Here is a 25,212-nt window from a genome sequence, read left to right on the forward strand (position 1 = left end):
AAGTCAAACATACACACCTCCTTGCACACTCATTCATACACAAACATCTGTACATACACCCTCCTGTGTGCGTACACGCAGGCTGCACGCCAATCTGCACACGTTCCCCTCCACACACACCTGCATGCATTCACACCCCCCAGTTCACACACATACCCTGCACACTCGCTCATACACAAACACTACTGCACACACACACACCAGTTCACACACCTACCTCAGTTCACACACGTACTGTGCACATCCACTCATGCACACATTTCACTGTACACCCCCCAGTTCACACACATACCCTGCACACTCACTCATACACACACCAGTTCACACACATCCCAGTTCACACACATACCCTGCACGCACACACCCCTCAGTTCACACACATACTGTGCACATCCACTCATGCACACATTTCACTGTACACCCCCAGTTCACACACATACCCTGCACACTCACTCATACACACACACCACTGCACGCACAGTTCACACACGTACCCAGTTCACACACGTACCCTTCATGCATACCCCCTCCAGTTCACACACATACTGTGCACACCCACTCACTGAGTGTAAGTGAATGCACTAGTGAAAAGCTCTCCTCTCTGCCCCTGCAGGATGCTCTGAGAAGCAGGCCGGGGTGGGGCCAGGGTAGCTCAGAGAAGGCGTCTGCCCAGCAGACAGCAGCTGGTACGAACGCAAACAGGATGCTGCCGTGCTTTAGACGGGAGAGAGACAGCACGTTGCCAAGCCCCCGTGTGTGGTGTGTCGATGCCTCCCCCTCTCAGCGCTGAGCTCGCCCTGGGAGGGATCGACAGGGAAGAGGGTTCGAGGTTGGGGTGGGACTCGCGTGTGAAAGATCCCAGGAGGAAGACAAACTTGAGGGGGCTTGACTAAGGGAAGGAAGCTGGTGAGGCTCCTTGGTGGATCAGTCCACAGCAAGGGGTGCATGGGGGAACCAAGCAGCTGGTGAGGCTGGAGGAGGCTGGAGGAGATGCTGCCATCCCAGGCTGGCGGGACCTGTGTCACTGCGCAGCAGGAGCTCAGAGGGGTGGAGAATGTTTGCAGCACTGGTCGATTAGCTAAGATCCGTGCCACCAGGGGCACTAAGCCATGTGTTTCTGGACGTAAGCCGATCCCCTGGGGGTTGGGGATTTGCCTGGCAAGGAAGGCGGGGCGCAGCATGGCAAGGCGCAATGCCCAGGGGGCGGGAAGTCTCTCCTCGCTCTGAAGCATCAGGTGTGGGTTGCTAATGGAAGCAGGATACTGGGTTGGATGGGCCAGTGTTTGGATCCCGTCGGGCTATGGAAACGAATGTTGTGACGTGTCTTACGGTAAACCCCAGAGGCCCCAGCTGAGACCAGGGCCCCACTGTGCTGGGCGCTGTACATCCAGAGTGAGAGAAGGACCCTGCCTCCAAACCCCTACAATCTACAGAGACAAAGGGTGGGCCGAGAGACCTGGCAAGGGGCAGGGGGAATAGAACTCAGGTCTCCCAGCTCAGCCCTATGAGTTAGGCCAACCCGCCCTGCTGGGCCTGGGTGCGAAGCCGGTATGGCAGGAAGTGAGAACTCAGGTTAGCTGGCCCCAAACTCTGATGTTGCAGGGAAGCCAGGCTATGGGGCTTTGATGTGCCGTCAGGTGTGATCTGGCAGTGCCCGTCCTGGGCGCTCTTCTTCACATTGACTCGTTCCTTTGGTTTCCTTTCTCTCACACAGTCATTCACCCTCCCACGCATGCTGCCTCCCGTAATTTAGCTGCCATCTGTCCTTGCCTCTCGCTGTAATAAACACTATTCTTCTCTCCTGCTACTTCCTCGCTTTCCTCCTGCCCCCGGGGCCTGTCCTGGCAAGCGCAGGAGCCCTCTGTGCCAGGCCCCTTCCATTGGCATTTGCCCGTCCCGCAGCGGGTGCATCCCTGCTGCCCCAGTGCTCGTCAGCCCTTGTTCACCAGGCGTGGTTCTTGGGGTGACTGGACAGAGGGGAGGGTGCTGGCCTGGCTCGGAGTCCCCCAGCGGCGGCCCACGCGACCCGTGATGACAACGGGTCTCTCTCTCGCAGACTCCGAGGGGCTGGGAATCAGTATTATCGGGATGGGTGCCGGAGCGGACATGGGCCTTGAGAAGCTCGGCATCTTCGTCAAGACGGTGACCGATGGGGGAGCGGCCCACCGGGACGGCAGGTAAGCCCGGTGAAGTCAGAGACTCTCAGGCCAGAAGGGAACACTGGAGTCTTCTCGCCAGACCCCCTACTTAGCATAGACCGGGGAGCCTCGCCCAGCGATGCTGGCATCAAACCCACAGAGGCTGGCGGCGGGTCTAGGAGCTGAATCCAGATCTCATGAGAGTCTGAATCCCAAAACTGAGCATCCTCCTGTAATGCTCAGCTCCAGAATACATGGACCCTTGCCCCCTCTAACACACATGCTTTACTATCAGTCTGTTTGTTCCCTTCACTCCCAGAAGGGGGCGCTGTAAGGCTCAGGGCAGGAGCGCTGGCCATGGCTACCCTGGTCCCCACCTCTGCCAGCAGTGGGTGCTGTAAGGATCAGGGCAGGAGCACTGGCCATGGGGGGAGCTCCTGACTACTCCAGTCCCCGCCTCTCCCAGTAGGGGGTGCTGTAAGGATCCCGGCAGGAGCGCTGGCTGTGGGGGGAGCTCCCAGCTACTCTAGTCCCAGGCTCTCCCATTTGGAATTATCGACATTTTGGCTGCAGACAGTACTTTGTGTATTTTGTAACTGATCATAAGAGTGTGGTTGGGAGCTTGTCTATATTGCACACCAGTCTGCTGGTGTGGTTTGTGTGTGTGTGTGAAGGGGTGGGCTGGCTATTGTTGTATCTCTTGGCTTTGCATTGCTCTTTATTTAGCTTTGTAGTGTGTGTGTACACATGCTGCTTTTCGCATTGTGTGTTCTAGTTGTGTTGCTGTGTATGAAGCACTCTGTGTGTGTGTGACAGTGGTTGTGTGTGTGGAGCTTGTGAGTTGCAAATGAGTTGCTAACAATGCCCTGTTGCGTTAATTATTCTCTGTGCCTAGGCTGCTTCTGCCTGCAGTCTGAGTTGTGTACCATTGGCATAGTAGACAAGCCCGAGTGCTGATTGTGTAGTTGTGGATGCAGAATTGCCAACCCCCAAGCATTCCAAAATCACCATCAGGCCTCCAAAAAGCATGAAATTGGCTTTGAAGTCATGAGATTTTTACAAAATAAAAAATCTTCTTATTTTGGGCTTCTTATTAGCCTCCTTGTTTCGAGGCTTTAGGGGGCGAGAGTAGCATTTTCAAGCTCTTCTCTGTCACCAGTGGAGCTAGAAATTCACGTTGTTGTTAAAAATGAGATTCAAACACAAACACCTGACTCCAGGCGGTGGGGCTTTCAGAAAGAGAAGTCCTGCAAGACTCCGCACTGCAGTCTGTAGGTCTCTGTGTTACTGTGTGCTGCACACCGTCTTCTCCATGTGCTCATGGTGAGTTGCGGGGAACGTGTCTGTGTGTTGGTTGTTTGCATCTGTAACGGATTTCTGTATTCATTTCAATGTTGCTGACTTGGAGGGCTTCACAATTCACATAACTCCCTCCCAGAAGGGTCTCTAGGGAGAGCACAATCAGACAGTCTTTTCCCAGCCTGCTTCAGTGCAGCCCAAACAATCAAATGCGGGAGGGTCTCGGCTGGACTTTCCGTTCCCTGGCAATTTGGGTTGCCACTGACACCCCTGCAAAGTGGGTATGTTCTGATCTCTGGCATTTAACACTCAGGCTGGTTGCCTCGCAAAATTTTCAGTGCTACTTTGTGTGGGGACACTGACATGGATTTAAACTGAACTTATAATGGGGTCAGTTTGAACCGGTAAAGCTGAACCAACATAGGCCAGCTATAAAGTGATGGCAACTCATCCACACACCAGTAGACAACACACACAAACACATAAACACACAATATACACTCACCCCATTTGCAAGTAAACACATAGAGCCATGTACAAATACACTAAGAAACCCATGCAAACCCCCACTGCAAACACACCCGCATGCGCACACATACACACAAAGATACGCTCATGCTCCAACACCTCCACTTTCGCTCCCGCACACACATATACTCAGAAACACAATCACAACCAATTTGACCAAACTGGTGCAGAACCAGGGTGACTGCAGGTAGGCCAGCTCTCGCTTCTCACTGGGGTCCACGGTGGAACGAGGGACGGGGACAACGAAGGATCTAGCCCAGAGACAGAATCAGTCCCTTTGTGTAACACACCAGCAGGCATTGGGAAATCACAGCGAGTTTCACAATGAAGGTTCTGCAGAGCAAAGGGGAAACGTCGTTTAAAATGGAGACACAAACGTCAGTGCCCCCAGTGGGGCTCTCTGTACGTGTTATGTTGTGTGTTTCTGTGTATGTATGTCAGGGGAGTTGTATTAATATACATTTGTACCCCTTTAGGCAGGAGCTGTGGACTGCCATTTCAAGTGCCAGGTCACCACGCCACTCACTCAGCTTGGCTCTGTCATGGTCTAGATCAGGGGTGGGCAAACCTTTTAGCCTGAGGGCCACATCTGGGAATAGAAATTGTATGCCGGGCCATGAATGCTCAGAAAATCGGGTTTGGGGTGTGGGAGGAGGTGAGGGCTCTGGTTGGGGGTGCGGGCTCTGGGGTGGGGCTGGGGATGAGGAATTTGGGGTGTAGGAGGGTGCTCTGGGCTGGGACCGAGGGCTTCGGAGGGCGGGAGGGGGATCAGGGCTGGGGCAGGGAGTTGGGGTGTGGGAAGGGGTGCAGGCTCTGGCTGGAGGTGCAAGCTCTGGGGTGGGGCTGGGGATGAAGGGTTTGGGGTTCAGGAGGGTGCTTCGGGCTGGGATTGAGGGGTTTGGAGGGTGTGAAGGGGATCAGGGCTGGGGTTGGGGCATGGGGAGAGGCTCAGGGGTGCAGGCTCCGGGGTGCAGGTACCTCAAGCAGCTCCCAGAAGCAGCAGTACGTCCCTTCTCCAGCTCCTAGGCGGAGGCACGGCCAGGTGGCTCTGCACGATGCCCCGTCCGCAGGCACCGCCCCTGCAGCTCCCATTGGAGCGCCAGAGGGGGCCATGCCACTGCTGTCGGGAGCCGCGTGGAATGGCCCCCAACGCTGCTCCCCTGCTGGAGCTCCGGAGTGGGGCAAGCCCCAGACCCTGCTCCCCAGCAGGAGTTCGAGGGCCAGCTCAAAACAGCTGGCAGGCCGGATATGGCCCATGGGCCGTAGTTTGCCCACCCCTGGTCTACATAATACTTATTCTGCCATGAGTGCAGGCAATGGGACTAGCTGAGCTCTCGAGGTTCCTTCCAGGCCTACGATTCTGTGATTCCATGCCTGGCCCGGGCCAAACCTGAGTCGGGCTCTGACCTGGTGCTTAAAAGCAGCAGGACTATGGCTGATGGCATTTGCACATGGGTGTGCGGGTTTTTGTGTGAGGGCGTGTCTGTTGTGTTTATGGGTGTGTTTGTGCACGGGGGGCGGGTGCATGCAAAGAGCAGGGTGCAGACAGGGGGCGGCTGGAGAAATCTGGGCCCCGAGCAGCGTTAATGATGCAGACAGGACAAAGTGGCTGGTAAGGAGTGTGAGCTCCTGGCCCCAGGCAGGAGCTCTCTGCCCGGAGCGGTGACAGCTCTATGCATGTTCCGGATCCACCTGTGGGGCAGGGGCAGGGGCAGGGCCAGACCCGGCCAGGGCTTTGAGGTGAGAGAACATCCCAGGCTGCGGTTTGGGGGATCCCAGGCCGGGATTGGGGTTCATGAGAGCTCCCCAGTGCTGCCTGATGCCTGGGCCCCATCAGGGATGTCACTGCCCGTGCCGGGGGCCACCATTGGTTTATAGCATGGACACCCCCAGTCCCAGGGGACATCACCGGCCTAAACAAGGGATCCCGGCTCAGCTCCTTCCCCCTTCTGGAGCCAGCAGCTCCCGCTGCCAGGGGAGAATGGCCCAAGCCCCCGCGCCCCTCTCCAGGCCAGGCTAGTGCTGACAGGCCTGCGGGGTCTCCATCCCGCTCTCCCCACCAGCTCTCTCGGTCTCAGCAGTGGGAAGATCAAGCGCCCGACTTGGCTGCCTACGTCCGACAACCGCGTCCACCCTCCGTCTGCCAGCCGGGAGCTGCCAGGGATACCTCTGTGGCAGGGCCCGGCCCCTGGCTGCCAGGATAACTGCCCTCGCCGCTCCCCAAGGGAGGGAGACGCGGGCCTGTCCTGAGGGGGCAGACGGGGGAAAGTGGGGAATGGGGCTGGCTTTACAGTTTGTGACTCCCCTTAGTAGGGTGACCAGATGTCCCGTGTTTAAAGGGACAGTCCCGTTTTTGGGGACTTTTTCTTATGTAGGCGCCTATGACCCCCCCACCCCTGTCCCGTTTTTTTCACAGTTGCTATCTGGTCACCCTATGTCACGGAGTCCCTGGGCGATGCTCTGGAACTGCTCCCCATGAAGCCAGTCAGGACTCTGGGGTAGTCGCCTTTCTGTGAGCAGCCTGTCTTCAGGACACACAGCTCACACAGCTTCCACCTTCCTGGGTCTGACCTCGGAGCATTCAGCATCCTCTGCCCCTCCGTGTGCTTCCCCCCAGCGAGTCCGCTCAGACGGGGCTCCTGGGGAAGCCAGAGGGTCCTGCCCCCCAACTCCGCAGTCAGACGTGACTCTCAGCCAGCCAGTAAAACAGAAGGTTTATTAGACGACAGGAACATGGTCTAAAACAGAGCTTGCAGGTGCAGAGAACGGGACCCCTCAGCTGGGTCCATTTTGGGGGGCCGTGAGCCAGACAACCACGTCTGCACTTCACTCCATGTCCCCAGCCAGCCCCAAACTGAAACTCCCTCCAGCCCCTCCTCCTCTGGGCTTTGTTCCTTTCCTGGGCCAGGTGGTCACCTGATTCCTTTGTTCTCCAACCCTTCAGCTCTCACCTTGCAGTGGGGAAGGGCCCAGGCCATCAGTTGCCAGGAAACAGGGTGTCGGCCATTCTCTGTGTCCAGACCCCTGCACACACTGGCCCTCTAGGGCTCTGCAATGATCATACACCCTTACCCCACCCCCTAGATACTTAAGAACTGCATAGGGGAAACTGAGGCACCCCCACACTATTCGGAGGAAACATTAAGAACAGGCCCACTTCGTCACATCTCTCCCCCCTTCGAGATCGAACTGAGCGGGGTCACTTTACCCGGTGACCTGGGGAAGTTCGAAGCCACCAATGTTCCCATGGATGCCCCAGCATCTCTCCTATTCCTTGGTAGGAGTTACACCAGGCCCTTCCAGTTTCACGCCCTCCCTTAGGTCGGGGGTGGTCGATAGCACTAGCAGGCTGCATGTGGGAAGGTTTCTGCGGCCCATGCCCTTTGGCCACCCCAAAACCCCAGGGGGTCAAACTGGGATTGGGTTTTCTCCGAGTGCTCCAGTCTGGAGGGCTGCAATTCGGGCTCTCTTGGTTAAGGGCCCCCATCTTGACCTGGGCCACATACTGTTCACTTACAGAACTAGCATGGAGACATCCCTTTCTCCACAACCTTGTCTCCCAACAAGCTGGCCAAACACAGCCACTTGGTTATAGGACGGTGTACCTTTCTTAACAGCTTTCACTCCATCTGAGACCTTCTCAAAGCTATCCACACTGGATCTTTCAACAGGAAAGTCAGTGGATCCATTCACAACAGAAAATTTCTGGCTGTTAGGAACTGAAACTTTCTTGATTAAATCATTTTCACACCCTTCAGTTGCAGTAAACTGCTTGCAAAGACTCCATGAGGATTCCTTTCCCTAGGGCTTCTCTATGCAACAATTCACCGCTCCCAGAAATTCTGCTCTTACCCTCTTCACCTAGGGCTTGCTCTAGGGGAACACTTTCCTGAGCAACAACAGACTCTTTCTGGGTCTCCCTTACATCCAGAATCACCTCTGGCCCATCAGGCGGATTCCTACATAATCCCCTTTGAGGCAAACTTACAGACTTCCTAGATAAAAGGTCAGAAGCATTCTCCTTCCCTTTGCCACACACAAGTTCAGGAATCTTTTCCTTCTTGCTACAGGTTTCCACACCCTCAGTAGGTAACACAATCACACACCTTCATGCTCTCCTTGTGCCCTGGCTAGGATCTCACCCTGATTAGACAGAGTTGCTCCACCCTTCCCAACAACACACTAGCAACAGGCAAAATACAAGCACCAGAATTGTCTGGTCTCTGGGATTTTACATAGACCCTAACTGGATGCGACCTAGTTACAGGGCCATTCTCCCGAGCAGACAGAAACTTAGGACCCTTCCCTTCCTGGGCTTTAGCTGAATCCAGAACCAACTCTGAGACAACTGCACGACCCTCAACCATCACAGGCTGAAAGGCCCGTTCTGTCTGCTCCACAGACCAAGAAGAGCCGGACACACTTTCTCCTTTACCAGACACCCAGGTTGGGATCTCTTTCCCTTTGTCCCAGCACACAAGGCTGGTCACAGACAACTGCTTGGAGATCAGGGTAGCTCCCTCCATAAGCAAGTCAATACCCCTGACAGACAGAGACCCATTTCCTTCACTGTCCCAATTCTCCACCCAGCTAACAGGTAAGGTCCAGGGACTCTCATCTTCCACTCTCCTCGCCTTCCCACCCTGCTGACTGGACACAGCCATCAGATCACAAGGCTGCCTAGGCTCATCCAAACTTTCCTTACCAAGCACCTTGCCACTCCCCACAGATCCCCTGCCCTGCCTGTGTCTCCCCCCACTCTGCTGGGGTCTCAGCTCCCACTGTGCTCAGCGCTGCCCTGGCTGTCCCAGTGGGGGTAGGCAGCGAGCTCCCTGCTTTCCTCACTGCATCAGAGCCAGGGAGAGTCCCCACTCTTGTGTGCAAGGGGGCAGGGAGCATCTCTCTGTCCCACCCTGCCCCAGGGGTCTGGTTACAGGCAGGCAGGTATCCTGAGCCTAGCTGCTCCTCCCTGCTGCCAGCCAGGACATCTGCATTTTCACTGACCATTTCCCTCTCCACCGATTGGTTCCCTGGATTCAAATTCAAACCCTTGGCAGTTACAGGAACAGGGCCTGGATCCTGTCCCAAAGAGACACAGTCACCCCACAACAGGGTCTCGCAGCTGGTGTCCTGGGTCACCCCAACGACCAGCCAGCCCCACTCCTCCTGGGTCTGCACAGGGATCTGGACCATAGGGAAGGCGAGGGGCTTCATCCCTGGGACCCTCACACAGCTCACGCAGCCCCTCAGCATCTGAGGCTGCACCACCCAGGGTCTGACACCAGTTCTCTCTGTCCCAGGATCTCGCCACCCCAGGAATGTCTCCCCATTGACCATCACCTTCCGCTCCCACTGGGAGTCCGAGGGGCCTGGCCCCAGGAAACTCCACACAGACATATAGGTTGGGATCAGGAGTGGGAGCCTGTCCACCTCCCCACCCATCTGGCTGATGGAGTCTGTGGCCTTGGGACCCAGCAAGGGAGCTAGACACTGGGGCTTTTCCGCAGGGTCCCCTTGGTTCAAATCGCCAGCCTGCTCAAAGGCAGTGAGGTGGGCATCCACATCCCCCCCCTCCTTAACTAGGGGCAGCAATTTAGTCTCGAGGTTCCCTGCGGAACTGGCCCCCCGGGGTCTATCCCCACTCACCCCTGGGAGGTCCCCTAGGCCTCCGCTCCCCCACCGCCAGTTCATGCTGCTGCTGCTTCTGCAGCTCTTTCTCGGGCTCTCGCTGTCTCCCACAGTCCTCTTGCTCCCTCGGACTCAGCTCCAATCCCGTCCGTCTCCGATCCCCCGATGGGGAACCCGATTGTGAAGACCCTCGTCTGGTCGGGGACAGGAGTCTTGGGGATGCCTGGCTCCCACTCCCGCTGCTCCCAGATCCTGCTATAGCCCCATTTGGGGTCAGGAATCTGTTCCTTAGAGCGGTCATCCTCCTCCAGCTGCGCAATTAACTGTGCTTTGGTGAACTTTCCAACGCTCAACCCTCTCTTTTTGCACAGGGTTACAATGTCCTTCTTAAGGAGACGGGGACAGACCATCACTCCGCTCCTCCCAAGGTGTTGTGGACTCACAGGCCCGTGTGTTCTCAGCTCCCCACGGTTTCCAGGGAGAACCCCTAGTGTGCCAGCCCTTCTCGAGGTCACCACCTCTTTGCCAGGGTCGAGCCGCAGACTCCTCCACCCCTTGGACTGCTCGCTGCAATCCCCAGGGGAACCCTGTTACTGCACAGTCCTTCTCGCTGGTCACACACTCCCAGGGGTTAACCGCCCCCCGAAACCGCTCCTCTCCGAGCCTTCAGCAGGCCTGGTCCTTGGCAATCCCCCTTCGTGTTACTGCTCCCCAGTCACTTACTGCAGGAAGCGCCATCCACGGGGTGCAGTACATCCCACCGCTGCCACCAGTTGTCACGGAGTCCCTGGGCGATGCTCTGGAACTGCTCCCCATGAAGCCAGTCAGGACTCTGGGGTAGTCGCCTTTCTGTGAGCAGCCTGTCTTCAGGACACACAGCTCACACAGCTTCCACCTTCCTGGGTCTGACCTCGGAGCATTCAGCATCCTCTGCCCCTCCGTGTGCTTCCCCCCAGCGAGTCCGCTCAGACGGGGCTCCTGGGGAAGCCAGAGGGTCCTGCCCCCCAACTCCGCAGTCAGACGTGACTCTCAGCCAGCCAGTAAAACAGAAGGTTTATTAGACGACAGGAACATGGTCTAAAACAGAGCTTGCAGGTGCAGAGAACGGGACCCCTCAGCTGGGTCCATTTTGGGGGGCCGTGAGCCAGACAACCACGTCTGCACTTCACTCCATGTCCCCAGCCAGCCCCAAACTGAAACTCCCTCCAGCCCCTCCTCCTCTGGGCTTTGTTCCTTTCCTGGGCCAGGTGGTCACCTGATTCCTTTGTTCTCCAACCCTTCAGCTCTCACCTTGCAGTGGGGAAGGGCCCAGGCCATCAGTTGCCAGGAAACAGGGTGTCGGCCATTCTCTGTGTCCAGACCCCTGCACACACTGGCCCTCTAGGGCTCTGCAATGATCATACACCCTTACCCCACCCCCTAGATACTTAAGAACTGCATAGGGGAAACTGAGGCACCCCCACACTATTCGGAGGAAACATTAAGAACAGGCCCACTTCGTCACACCCTACCCCTAAGGAGGCTGTTCTGGGACGCCCCCACCCATCCGAGCAGGCTCTCCTTCCGCCCCACACATCCTTCCCAGACCAGAGCAATCCAGCTCGGCCGTCCTGCCCATCAGCTCCCCCTGTGGCCACGGGCTCTGGGGCTCCCAGATGCCCTTCTCCCTGGAGGGGTGGGCAGGTGGCAGAGGCGGAGGGGGCACAAGGATGCTGTACCCCCGTGAGGCAGGGCGGTGGGAGAGAGCTGGGGTGCTGGCATAGCTGGGGTGCGGGGCGGGGCGCAGCTTGATGGCAGGTTCACCCCCTCTGCCGCCGGGCAGGCTTAGGGCCCAGTACCATCCTGGCACCATCTCAGAGCCTCCCTGCGGCCTTGCTCCGTGGCTGCCACTTAACCTAGCAACTGAGAGTTTCCTCCTCCCACCGCACTGGCCATCCCCGGCTTCCTGAGCACGGGGAGGAATGTTCCTTCCTCTTTCCGCTACGCAGAATAATCTCCGATTAACCCTTTCCAGTGTGGGGAGGAGGGGCCAACCCCAGGAGATGGCACAGCACTGGGGTGAGTTAGCTGCAGTTACACTATCTGGGAAGGGCAATTGGCCCTCATGCTTCAGGGCGTCATCCGATCGCCAGCCTGGCACAGATCAGGAAGGAAATCTCCCTACAGGGCAGCACGGGGGGGTTGGTTTTATGCCTTCTGGTGCAACATCCATAACTGGGCACTGTGGGAGGCAGGGTGCCAGACTACACGGAGAATTGCTCGCTTCAGTGTGGCAGGAGACACGACGGTGAATTAGACGGGCCAGTGATTTGATCCCATATTGCAGGTGCCAAGATACGGGACTGAATGGGCCAGTGGGCTGATCCTGTAACAGGAACCAGGATAGGGGACTGGATGGGCCAGTGGGCTGATCCTGTAACAGGAACCAGGATAGGGGACTGGATGGGCCAGTGGGCTGATCCTGTAACAGGAACCAGGATAGGGGACTGGATGGGCCAGTGGGCTGATCCTGTAACAGGAACCAGGATACGGGTCTGGATGGGCCAATGGGCTGACCTAGCTTGGCAAGAGATCTGGGGGGGTTGGGAGGGCCCCATCAGGTCAGACAGCTCGTGGGCCTGTACTGATCTGGAACAGTGCCCCCGAGCCCACCGCACCCTCTGCCAAAGACCTTGCCCTCCCTTTCCCTCTCTCACTCGCCTTCTCCCGCCCTTAGGATCCAGGTGAATGACCTCATCGTGGAGGTGGACGGTACCAGCCTGGTGGGCGTGACCCAGAGCTTCGCGGCCTCGGTGCTGAGGAACACCAAGGGTAGAGTCCGGTAGGGGAACGGCGTGCAGCCTGCTTGCCAGGGGGCCCCAGGGGAGCAGACCACACCGCACAGAGCCCTGCTGGCGGGCGCTCCAGAGGAGGCTGTGCGGGATATGCCACTTCCTGCTGAGTCTTTGATCTTCCCTAATCTGGCCCCCTGGGTGTAAACATGGTGTCTCCACCCACTTCTCTCTTGGGTCTGCTCCCCAGTTGATTGGGAAGGGTATAAAAGGGGGTGATGCGCTAGCCAGGCTCCACCCACTATCCAAAGCCTGGCCCCACAGTTCCAGACAAGCTGGATTTTTCTTTGTCAACAATCAGCAACGCCACCGTTAACATTTTAAATGTCATCGTTACACTTCAGAGTCAACACCTCCCACTGCAATTCATGGGGACCATTTACAGCTCTCCGAGCCATTAGGCCAAGTTGAATCTAAACTGCCCTGCCCTTCTCCCCACCCTCATTAGTGTGTAAACGACACTAACACAGGCGAACTCTGACTCTGCAGAAGGTGACCGGGCTGCTGGGAAGGGCTCATACCAGCCAGCACCGAGTGGTCCCATTCTCCGCCTGTTTCATTTTACTGGAGGCAGGAACGTGGTTGGGTTTGATTGTCACCCGCTACTAGGATCCTCTGCTTGTACCATCCCAAGGGGTCGCGGTGCCAACACCAGGAAGGTGGGCCCGGCCCTGCCAGCACCCTGGGACCACGCTGTCATCAGCGGCATTGTGCCTGCGGGCGAGAGGGGAATCCAGCCAGCGTGGGAATATGAGATTGCCCCAGCTTTGGGCCCAGCTCCTGGGTGCCGGGGCCCAGGGCAGGCGATGGCTGAGATTCTCTGCTGGGCTGCATGGGGCGGGGGGGTGGGATTTCACGCCCCATTCCATTGCCCTCCCAGACTCGGTGCCCCAGGATCTGAGCGTGTCAGTCAGGGATCCCCTCTCTGTGCCTGTGTTTGCCACACACCCTGCTCTGGGTCTGCCTGTCGAAACAGCTCCAGATCTCTCCCATGGCACCCCACTGTGTATCTCCCACAGCCCCATAACATCCACTGTGCACCCCATCACATCCCACCCCGTATCTCCTATAACTTCTAGTGCACCCCATCGTAATCCACTGTTTATCTCCCATAGCCCCATAAACTCCACTGTGCCCCCCATAGCCCCTCACTGGATATCCCCTGGAAACATCCCCAGTGCATCCCAGAACATGGGTAACATCCCAGACCTCCCCCACACCCCTCTCTCCCTCCCATCGCACCCCGTGCCCGCCACTCGGATCCCCTCCCACAACCAGCAAAGGGCCTGCTAGGTGAAAAACCAGTGTCCCCCTCAGGAACGGGGCGAGGGGGGGGCAGGCCATGAGAGCAAAAGAGGAAGCGAGAGATGCTGGAGCCGCTGAGGGGAAGCACTGGCTGGCGATGTTTCCGCCTCGCTGCGGGGCTCTTTGCAGGAGGGCCCCGCTGACCCCTTTATCTTGCCCTGAGCATCTCGGGCTCCGCCCTTCCTGGCTGGAATCAGCACGAGGGGCCGCGGGCCGCCCTAGCTCTGCGCCCGGCACCCGGCTCCGGATGTTTTCTCTCAAATATATATTGTTAAAATAATCGGCCTGAAATAAACCCGCCCACCAACGTGGCACAGCAGCGACGTCAAGCCAGAGCAGCCGAGCCCAGAGTGCAAACCGGGCCCCGCCTAGCCCGTGCCCGTCCCTCCGCGCCCGCGCGTGGGGCTGAGTCCGTCAGGGTCGAGGAGCCCAAACAGCTCCGCTGCTCACGCAGGGGGCAGCGCTGTAGACGGCCCGGGGAGCGCCAAACTGATTGTTTGGGGGGGGGTCTTATTTGGGGGGGGGTCGTGGAGTGGGGCAGCATTTGCACCTCCTCCTAAGCGGGCTGGACACTGCAGTCAGGTGGGCAAGGAGATTCCAGGTTTCAGAGTAACAGCCGTGTTAGTCTGTATTCGCAAAAAGGAGATTCCAGCGGGTCTTGCCCTGGGGCCTGTTCCCATCCCGGCTTTCATGGGCAGTGGGGAGGAAATGAGACCCTGCCGTAGGCTGGGAGTCGAGGGGGGGGGAGTCCTGGCCCCCTGAATCCCGGCTTCCCCCCACCATCCTCTAAAAGCCCTGAGCAGACTCCCCCAAGAGGCGAGTTACTCAGGGCTGCCTGCGGGGGAACCGTCCAACAGGGCGGGGAAAGGGGTCAGCAAAGGCAGCGGCTGGGCGAAGCTCGAGGCCTGGCTCCCTGCTGATCTGCCCCTCGTGCCGGCGTGGAGAGCGGTGCGGAGCGGGTGCGAATCGTCGCCCCACCCACGCGGGAGGAGGACGGGGCCTGCTGGGCTCCAGCAGCAGCAGCTGTGCCTCCGGGGCACGGGGGTTGTCCTAGGCTGACCCGCTGGCCTGGTGTCCGTTCCTGCCGCAGGTTCCTGATCGGGCGGGAGAAGCCGGGCGAGCAAAGCGAGGTCGCTCAGTTAATCCAGCAGACGCTGGAGCAGGAGCGGTGGCAGCGGGAGATGATGGAGCAGAGATACACCCAGTACACGGAAGAGGACGAAGAAGTAAGAGGAGTGCGCGAGCGGCATTTCCCGGTCGCCTCTGGGCAAGGGCTGGAGACCGGAGGATGCGCTGGTGTCCTTGCAATCCCGTCCTCCCCCGCTCCAGTAAAGGCCCCGAGGGAGACTCCCCCCGCCCCTGGGGTCAGAGAGGAATCCAGGCCCCAGTGCTAATTAGCCCCGTACTTAGTTATTCTGCAGTGGCGCCTAATGGCCTCAACCAAAATCAGAGCCTTAACGTGCTAGGCGCTGTCCATACCCAGAGGGAGAGCCAGCCCCTGCCCCATAGGCAAGAGAGACCCACTAGCTAGAACCCGGGTCTCCTGAGTCCCAGCCCCACGGCTCTACCCACTAGTCCACACTGCCACCTCTGCAGGTGCACCAACAAACACACTGATCCCCCAAAGGACCCGAGTCCTAGCTTGGTTGGGGCACCGTCTCGTGAGATGAGAGGGGAATTCAGGCTCCAGGCCCATGCCAATCCAGATGTCCCCATTCACTGCTCCGCCCCGGCCACTGGCCGTATCCTGGAGGTATTGCCCTGTCCACAGACATTCATACTTGTGCTTCCCCCAGACACCGTGCTGCTCCGCAAAAGCCTGTCTCCGGGCTATGGAGGGGCCAGGAGAACTGGCTCACTTAGCCTGTGTACCAGGAGCCCAATGAGACGCCGTCGGCCTGATGCATTGCCCTGCCGCTCAGGTTGTCATTTGCTCCAGTGAAAAGTGGGGGTGAAAGGACGAGTCCGCCTGGAAGCACTTTGCACTGGTGTGAGTGACGCACGAGGTGCCGGGCATTGGAGTATCAGGCCCCTGCTGCCCTCTTCTCAGTGTCCTAATCCCTGGGCATGCTGCCAGGCATCCGGCCGGGAGGTAGCTTCCCACACGCTGCCGAGCTCTGCCACGGAGGGAAGGTGCAATGCGGGGTGCAAGCCCCTCTCTCTTGTGCCTGTCTCTGCCGGGCTGTGCAATGTGGCAGCATCCAGGATTAATGGGCTCTCCTGGCAGGGTTCCTGGTGGGTTTGTGTTGTGTGGGAAAGGAGTGGAAAACGAAGGAATCGCTCCATTCGACTGTCACGACGTCTAATTATAACTAGCTCTTAGCGAGCGCCGGCATCAGTGGTTCTCAGAGCACTTTATGGTGGAGCGCAGCATTGTTATCGCCATGTGATGCACGGGGAAACCGAGGCACGGCACGGGGCAGTGACTTGCCCCCGGTCACCCAGTGGGCCAGTGACAGAGCCAGGCAAACCCAGGCCTCCTGAGTCCCGGTAATAATGACATGTCGAGGTGCAGCTACTCCCTTCTCCTTCCCCACACCCCATGACCGATCCCAACAGACACCACTCCCCACTCTCTCCTGCCAGCCCCTACCCCCCGCTTTGCACACCCGTGGGGATTCCCAAAGCAGCCTAGTGAAATTAGGCACTTGATGCCCATTGAATTCCATTTCAACTGGAGCGGTGTGCCTAAACCACTTAGGCGCCTTGCAGCCCGAATCGATAACGCTGCAGGTGCACAGCTGAGCTAGTGGCTAGTGCATGGGGCTAACCGTCAGGATGTCCTCAGTTCTTGTCCCAGCTCTGCCTCAGTTTCCCCACCTATAAAATGGGTTCAGAATTCCCTGCTTCTCGGGGGGTGTTGTGAGGAAGAGGGGCCCCGCCTAATGCCTTCGGGAGATTTTTGTTGAGTTCTCCAGCAATTACCAGAGCTAGTACAATGGGTCCTGGCCACTCAGCAGTGTGGGAATAGAGGTAATAATGATTTGTATTATGGTTGCGCCTGGATGCTTCACCCGAGATTGGGTCCCCTTTGTGCTCGGTGCTGTACGCACACACAGGACAGGAGATTGTACCTGTCCCCAAGACATCATATTCTGAAGAGGCAGGACAGATCTCTTACCCCCCATGTTACAGATGGTGCAGCAGCGTGCCCTGGGTGTGCAATCCAGGATGTTAGCAGCAGAGCTGGGACCAGACCCCAGGTCCCCTGAGTGCCAGCCAAGTGCAGAAACCACCAGGCCATCCTTTGCCTCTGCAGGTTAAGTGTAGGGTTGGGGGGGCTAGGTTTTAGAGCTCTGCCCTAGGGGGCTCTGGGGAGCAGCAGTGGTGATGAGGGGGTAGCTGCCGGCGCTATGCATGGCTCTGGTCTGGGACGTGCTGGATTGGGGGTGGATCACGGGGAGGGACCTGGCCATAGCTCCCGGTTCTGTGTCCGCAGACGGGTGAATATGCCACGGACGAGGACGAGGAGATGAGCCCCATGTTCCCCAGCAGCGAGATGGCCATCGAGGTCTTCGAACTGGCTGAGAACGAGGACATGCTGTCCCCTGTCGAGATGGACCCCGAGAAGCTGGTGCACAAGTTTAAGGAGGTAAAGACGGGGGAAGGGGAGTTCCCAAAAGACACCCGAAATCGGAGTGGGGGGAGGCAGAAGGGGTGTACGGCACCAGTGTGAGTGTGTGTGTATCAGTGTGTGCTTATTCTTGTGTGCATGTGTGTATGCGGGTACATATGTGTGTGTGTATGAGTGCATGGGTGGGCATCGGTGCAGGCATGTGTCCATGTGTGTGCCTGGGGTCAGAGTGTATGTGAGTGTGTGCCTGTGTGTGTATTCACAAGAGCAAGGATTTCTGTGCATACTTGCATGTGTGTCATGGGATAATGGGTATATGTTCATGCATGTGCGTGTGCACAAGGGCATGGGTGTGCGTGCATGTATGTGTCAATGGGTGGGTGTGCACGTGTGTGTTGCACAAGTGCATGGGTGTGTGCATGTGTCAATGGTAGTGTGTTCGTACGTGTGTGTTGCACAAGTGCATGGTGTGCGTGCATGTATGTGTCAATGGGTGGGTGGGTGTACATGGGTGTGTGTTGCACGAGTGCATGAGTGTGCGTGCATGTGTGTGTACATGGGTGGGTGGGTGTACATGGGGGTGTGTTGCACAAGTGCAAGCATGTATGCATCAACGGGTGGGTGTACATGAGTGTGTTGCACAAGTGCATGGGGGTGTGTGCATGTGTCAGTGGGTGGGTGTGCATGTGTGTGTTGCACAAGTGCATGGTGTGTGTGCATGTATGTGTCAATGGGTGGGTGGGTGTACATGGGTGTGTGTTGCACGAGTGCATGAGTGTGCGTGCATGTGTGTGTCCATGGGTGGGTGTGCATGTGTGTCGCACACGTGCATGGGTGTGCGTGCATGTGTGTGTCAATGGGTGGGTGTGCGTGTGTGGTGCACAAGTGCATGGGTGTGCGTGCATGTCTGTGTTTGAGTGGGGGGGGTGCATGCGTGTGATCATTTGTATGCGTGTGGTTACGTTGCCCTCTAGTGGCTAGAAGCGCTGTCTGTAAGCCCTGTCGAAGGCATCCCAGCCGCACCCCGCCTGCGGGGTCTAAGCACCGGCCCTAGTTCTGCCCAGCGGGTGGTGATCCTTTTTCAGCTCCAGTGCAGAAGGGCTGGGCGCGTCCCGACGGCGACAACCTCCCTTGGCTCGCGGGCTAGTGGGAAGGGCCCAAGGGCTTTGAGGGGTGGCTGGGCAGCTCCTGACACTATCCGGACAGCTCATCCCAGCACGCTGACCGGGCACCACAGCCCAGATCTCCAGGAGAGCTCTGCGCGGAGGGTGCCGAACCTTTTTGTGGACCCTGAGCCCTTGGCAGTCTGGTCTTGCCAGCCTGATTCTCCTCTCCCACCGGTGCCACTCCGCTGGGGTCAGGAGAGTCACGTTACTGCAAAGCCAGTTTAGGCTGGAGGAGAACCGGGGCGTGTCGGGGGGGGGATTCACTGCAGCACCACATCATGTATCCTGGTGAGGGTGTTGCCAGGACTCCGGGGTTCATACCTTGGCTCGAATGGAAAGCTTCAGGGAAATTTACTGCTTGCACGTGGCCGGGGCTGAGGGCGCCAGGGCAGCGGCTGGGGCTGGGACCTCCCTGCACATGGGGAGTAACCGCTCTGTTACTCTCTGTCAGCTCCAGATCAAACACGCCGTAACCGAGGCCGAGATCCAGCAGCTGAAGAGGAAGGTAAGCGCCGAAGAAGGGACCGTGTGTGTGTGTCGGGGGGCGGGGGTCCCCTCTTTGGGCTCCCTGGTCCGGTGAGGCTTCACCCGCAGGATCCCGGCCAGACTGGGCTGCTGGCATCTCCCCACTCTTCTGTTCCCTCCTTTCCCCTACCCGGCATGGCCTCCGCGAGCCCGGCTCTGTCGTGGGGTCTTCTGCTTTCCCACTCGCTCTCAGTTTGCCCCGTTGTTTGCATTGCCCAAGGATGCACAGACGCCGAGAGACACGACCGCACGAGAGACCCCCGACCGCCCACGCTGGCATCACACTCACAATAGTGCACAACGCGCACACAGACAGACCCCAGCAGGCATAGTCACACACTCGTGTGCGCAACTACCCAGGCAGCACACAAAGACACACACGAGGATGCACAACCGCACACAGAGACAAGCACACACACAGATGCACAGCCATGCGCACAGGTACAACAGCGCACAAGCAGACACACACAGAGACAAGCGCGCACCAAGAGACACACACACAGACACACAACCACGCACTCCACCAGACAAAGGTCCACAGCACCAAAGAGACACAAACACACACCCATACTTCTCCCAACACTCCCTGCTGCTGGGGTGCATATGCGCTGCCCCATCTTCTGCCCCTCTCTCCCCAAATGCCCCTCATGTCCTCTCCCCCTACCTGTCATCCCCCAGCACAGTCTCCCTTACCCGTCTTCCCCTCACCCTGTGCCCTGTGGTCTCTGCTCCCAGCTGCAGTCCATTGAGCAGGAGAAGGCTCGCTGGCGAGCCGAGAAGGCCCAGCTGGAGCAGAGCGTGGAGGAAAACAAGGAGAGGATGGAGAAGCTGGAGGGTTATTGGATGGAGGCCCAGAACCTGTGCCAGGCAGTGGATGAGCACCTGAAAGAGACTCAAGCCCAGTACCAGACCCTGGAGCGGAAATATAGCAAGGCCAAGCGGCTCATCAAGGAGTATCAGCAGAAGTAAGGCCATGTTCTCTGTTCCCTGTGGATCTCCCAGATCTCCATCCACTTTGGATCTCACAGGACTAGTAATCCCAAATTGCCATTCCTCATGAATCTCCCAGGGCTAGTAATCCCAGATTCCCATCCCCTATGGATTTCCCAGGACCAGTGATCCCAGATCCCCATCCCTTATGGATCTCCCAGGACTAGTGATCCTAAATTCCCATCTCTTATGGATCTCCTAGGACTAGTGATCCCAGATCCCCATCCCATATGGATATCCCAGGATGAGTGATCCCAGATTTTTACCCCCTATGGATCTCCCAGGATTATTGATCCCAGATTCCCATCTCTTTTGGATCTCCCAGGATTAGTGATTCCAAATTCCCATCCTCTATGGCTCTCCCAGGGATGGGGATCTGTATCCTGCCCAGTTCAGAGAGTCCCTTGGGTTAGGTGCTGGAGCAGCTTTCCCAGCGGCCGGGCTCTGGCCTGACTGCTCCCCCCATCCCCCACAGGGAGATCGAGTTCCTCAAGAAGGAGACGACCCAGAGGCGCGTCCTGGAGGAGTCGGAGCTGGCCCACAAGGAGGAAATCGACAAGCTCCAGGAGAAGGTGGGCACCAAGGACCAGGATCCGGGGTTCCCCTGAGGCAGCGCATCAGGAGATTGCAGAGGAGAGGGCCCTGGCTGTGACTGGACAGCTCCGGACGGGGACTTCCCGTGGACCAGAGCTGGCTTTGGCAGGAGCAGGGGGTGGGGCGAGGAGGGGGCTCCATTTGCCTCGCTCTGCCTTCTCCACGACAGTGTGGGCTTGATTCCCTTTGTCTGGTGGCCCGGTGCGATGGGCACTGGGGCACGCCGGATCCTGCGTTGGATGTCAGGGCATGCCGGATCCTGCGTCGGTGCAGGTCACACCAGATCCCACAGTGGGTCACGCCGGATCCCATGCCGGGTGCTGGATCACACCAGATCCCGCAGTGGGTCATGCCGGATCCCACGCCAGGTGCTGGATCACACCGGATCCCGCAGTGGGTCGTGCCGGATCCCGCACCGGGTGCTGGGTCCCACCAGATCCCACCGTGGGTCACGCCAGATCCCTTGCCGGGTGCTGGGTCACACCGGATCCCACTGTGGGTCACGCCGGATCCTGCGCCGGGTGCTGGATCATACCAGATCCCGTGCTGGGTCACGCTGGATCCTGCATTTGCGCCCAGGCCAAGACTCCAGGGCACTGTTTTGCAGCCGAACATCTGTGTGTGTGTGTGTGTGTGTGTGTGTGGAGGGGTTCCCTGCTGCAGAGGACGGGAGGGGGTCTCCCTCTCCGTGGCCAGGCAGCATGGGCCCGTGGGGCGGGCATCAGAGGCTTGCCCCCCAGCTCCGAAGGCTCCCTGTGCTCGCGATGATTGCGCTGAGAGGCCCCGGCTTGGTACTCTGATGTCTCTCTCTCCCCCCCAGGGAGTGACTGCAGCCCTCCGCTGGGGTGCAGGCCCGGTGCCCCCCATTGGGCAGCGTGGGTGCAGGCAGGCAAGGGCCACCGGGGTAGTTCAGCAAGAGACATAGTGATGAGCGGGGTCGTTTGGCTGCCCTGGCCCTGCCGTGCTCATGCCCGTGGCAAAGCCGCTGCTCCCCCAGACGGGCACCCGTGTCCCTGGCTGCGGCGGTGGTAGCTGCTGGAGGGGGCCGAGGTGGGAGGCAGGTGCCCCTGTGTCGTGCTGGCCGTGCCCTGTATCCCCAGGAGGCAGAGCCGGGTGGGCACGGAAATCGGGCTTCACGCTTGCTCCTACTCTCACCCCTTCCTCGCTGCTCCCCCCGCGCCCTTCCCAACCCCCACAGTGGAAGACATTGCCTGGCGTAGGGCAGATGATGGCTTCCCAATAACACCCACCCCACTCCTCCTCCCCACCCATCCCTTCAGCAGTGACCCCCTGCATCCACCCCCGCAGCAATCCTCCATCTATCCCCCCCATCCGCTGTCCCCTTCCCCCCCGTCACCTCTCAGCATTCCCCGCACAACCCCTCTCAGCGATCCCCCCTCCCTCTCCCCCCAGCCCCCGAAATCCCTGGCCCCAGGACGGCCCCGCTGTTTCTCTGCCTGAGATGTTTATCCCTTTGTCTGTTTTTCAGATCTCCGAACTGGAGGGGAAGCTGCAGACCTTGAAAAATTCAAACCCAACTTAAAACAAACACAAACACGAAGCAATCGTTGGGGAGGAGGGACACTTTCCCCTTAACCCCCCCTGCCCCCGTTTTGCCCCTGCCCCTCCCCCACCCTCCCACCCCTTTTGGCCTTCATAGACGGGAGAGGAAGGCACAAAAGCAAAACCGCTATGAAAGGAATAATAATGATCCCTCCTTCCCCCTGCCTTCCTTTGGGGGGAGAGAGAGAGGGGGGGAGGAGGGCTGGGGCCAGTGCGGGGTAGGGGGGCTCTGGGATTGGCTGGCTGGGTCCCGGCTGGCCTGGAGGGGGCAGTGTGGGGAATGTCTCTGGGACAGGGGACCCCTCATTAATTTCTGTTCCTCATGTGAGTCTCGTGTTAACTTGATGGACGTATTTTGGGGGAGGGGTTTGTTCTGCCTGTGTATCCCCCCCCCAACATCCACACCCCCCACTGAGGAGCCTTTCCAGCCAACCTCCCGGCTCGAGATCGGCACCCGCGCCGTGTCCTCCCGAGGCCTCCGGGGAAGGGCTGTGCGGGCAGCACCCCCCTGTGCAGAGTGGGGCGTTGGAGGGGGCCGGGCAAGCTGGCCCGAAGCTCACACCTTAGTGAAAGGACTCTCTTGTGGAGGCCGGATCTCTTCACTGGCCCATCCTTGGGGCAATCCAAGCGTGTCTGTGTTTGAGATCTCGGCCCAGTGCCAGGCAGGATCTGGGACCCAGGAAGGCAGACATGCTGCTGGCACTGCACAGGAGGCCCTGGGCAGCGCTGGCAGGGACGGGTTGTGCCTGTGGGTGACCCTTCCCCGCCCACTCCGGATAACGTCAGGGACCAGCGCCTTGGCCTCTCCTCTGCGAGTCCGTCCCGGAGGATTTCAGGGAATGACAGCGAGCGTCCGGCTGAGCAAACACCTCCCCAGACAGCGTGGGGCGAGCCGGGGAGGGGGAGATCCTGGAACAGAGACACCCCCCGCCCCCACCCCACCCCGGCGAGCAGCCTGCCGGGGAAAGACTGTGGGCATCTGCCTCTTCCCCCGCGGCTGGATGGATACAGGGACGCACGGGCTGTGGGGTGGGACTTGCTCCTTCCCGGGCACAATGCCGGCGCTCGATGGGAGGAAAACCACGACGGGAAGTGGCCCTGGCCGAGACTCCTCAGCGCTTCGCTCCGCAGAGGCACCAGGGCCTGCGGGCTGGGGCTGGCTTCTAGCTGCATGATGAGCCGGTGGGAGGGGGCCCCTTTGCTCTAGAGGGGAGGGCGGACGTAGGTCTTGGCCACAGCAGAGGTCTGCCCCGAGGTGACTAAATGGGGTCAGACTCGGACTGGCGTCAAGCAGTGCACATGGGAATTGGCAAACGCATGGCACGCACAGGAGCCTGGCACTGGTGCCCTTACACCCGTGCATGGGATGGGGCACTAGTGTGTTCACACTCGTGCGTGGGATGGGGGCCCTGGCGCGCTCACACCCGTGCGTGGGTTGGGGGCCCTGGCGCGTTCACACCCGTGCGTGGGATGGGGGCCCTGGTGAGCTCACACCTGTGCGTGGGCTGGGGGCCCTGGCACGCTCACACCCGTGCGTGGGATGGGGGCCCTGGTGCGCTCACACCCGTGTGTGGGTTGGGGGCCCTGGCGCGCTCACACCCGTGCGTGGGATGGGGGCCCTGGTGAGCTCACACCCGTGCGTGGGTTGGGGGCCCTGGTGAGCTCACACCCGTGCGTGGGTTGGGGGCCCTGGTGAGCTCACACCCGTGCGTGGGTTGGGAGCCCTGGTGAGCTCACACCCGTGCGTGGGTTGGGGGCCCTGGTGAGCTCACACCCGTGCGTGGGATGGGGGCCCTGGTGCGCTCACACCCGTGTGTGGGATGGGGGCCCTGGTGCGCTCACACCCCTGCGCAGGGACCTGGCACCCCTGTAACCACCCCGCTGTCTGACCTAGTTTAGTTACCTCTGTGCAATTGCCTCAAGTCGCCAAGGCCTCAGGCTCAAGCCTCCTCCCTTCCTGTTCATTTGTCTTTCTTTCCATGCCCGCTCCTGCGGTGCCTCTTTTCCCGCCTCTGGCCAAACGGGCGCTTTTGGGGATGGGGGAGTCGGGGTGGAAGCCCCCAGCTCCCGTTTATTTCTAGGGAGAGGAGAGAAGAGGTAGGAACTTCCCCAAAGCCATGTGGAAAGTGAACCCTTCGGGCCCCGCTCTGAGCCGGTGAGTGGCCCCCCGCGTGCCCCGTTTGGAGGGACGATGCTGCCGAGCTGGGCCCTGGCCCCGATCTCGCGCCTGGCGGGGCGTAGCCAGTATAAGCGAGAGGCGTCCTGCGTCGTCAGCCCCCCCTCCCCCCTGGACAGGATTGAACGGGCACCCCCGGTAGACGTGTCTTCAGGCCGACGCGGCCCATCCCTCCCCTCGCGTTAAGGCCGAATGGGTTTTTATTTAAAGCGACAAGAAGAACAAAGGAAAATAAATACATGTTCAAAACCAACCGATCGCTTTTAAAAATTGTAAATAATAAAAAAAAAAAACGCAGTATTTATATGTGGCCGGGACAATTGTTTTCCTTTGTAAACTGGAGATTGCAAGGAGCTGGGGGGGGGAGGTTTATCGACTCCTCACCCCCACACTGTCTAAGAAGGATCAACAGGGTCCAATCAAAGCCCCACCCTGGTTGCCCTTCTGGGTAGAAACCGGCACTCTTGCTGGCCAGCGCCCTTAAAGGCCGGGTCTCCGACAGTGACTGGATGTGGGGGCGTTGGGAGCCAGATCTCTGCCGGCTGGACTGGGCCGGGCTGGAGCTGGAAGGACCAGGGCACGCTGTGGATGGGCAGGCCAATGCAGAATAAGACCCACCCGCCAACCCCTCTCGGGAGTTTGTGCAAAGCAACTGGATGTCTGTGAAATGGACGCATTAAAAACCGGGAAGGCGGCTGTGGGCCCAGAACAGAGGGAAAGCGGGTGGGGGTGGCAGACCGCTGGGAAATTGTCTTAAATTTTTATTTAATCTCCTTACACACGTATCAATGTGTATGTATATAATATATATATATATATGGATGGATGGATTGTTTCTGGTTTTGTATTGCAATGTCCTCTCGTCGGATCGTATCAAATACAGGCCCTCATTGTC

General features: G+C 58.9%; 1 protein-coding gene across 1 annotated transcript in view; it reads left to right on the forward strand.

The window, feature by feature from the left end:
- The window catches only part of PPP1R9B (protein phosphatase 1 regulatory subunit 9B), a 49,183-nt gene extending 23,971 nt beyond the window's left edge, over positions 1 to 25,212 (forward strand). The window contains exons 3-10 of the mRNA XM_073325565.1: positions 2,057 to 2,177; positions 12,310 to 12,414; positions 14,820 to 14,955; positions 17,169 to 17,321; positions 18,921 to 18,974; positions 19,730 to 19,959; positions 20,460 to 20,556; positions 22,068 to 25,212. Coding sequence (XP_073181666.1) covers positions 2,057 to 2,177; positions 12,310 to 12,414; positions 14,820 to 14,955; positions 17,169 to 17,321; positions 18,921 to 18,974; positions 19,730 to 19,959; positions 20,460 to 20,556; positions 22,068 to 22,121 — 950 coding nt within the window. The 3' untranslated portion in view covers positions 22,122 to 25,212. The remainder of the gene's footprint in view (positions 1 to 2,056; positions 2,178 to 12,309; positions 12,415 to 14,819; positions 14,956 to 17,168; positions 17,322 to 18,920; positions 18,975 to 19,729; positions 19,960 to 20,459; positions 20,557 to 22,067) is intronic.

The sequence above is a fragment of the Lepidochelys kempii genome, chromosome 27, assembly GCF_965140265.1.
Source record: "Lepidochelys kempii isolate rLepKem1 chromosome 27, rLepKem1.hap2, whole genome shotgun sequence".
Taxonomy (NCBI): Eukaryota; Metazoa; Chordata; order Testudines; family Cheloniidae; genus Lepidochelys; species Lepidochelys kempii.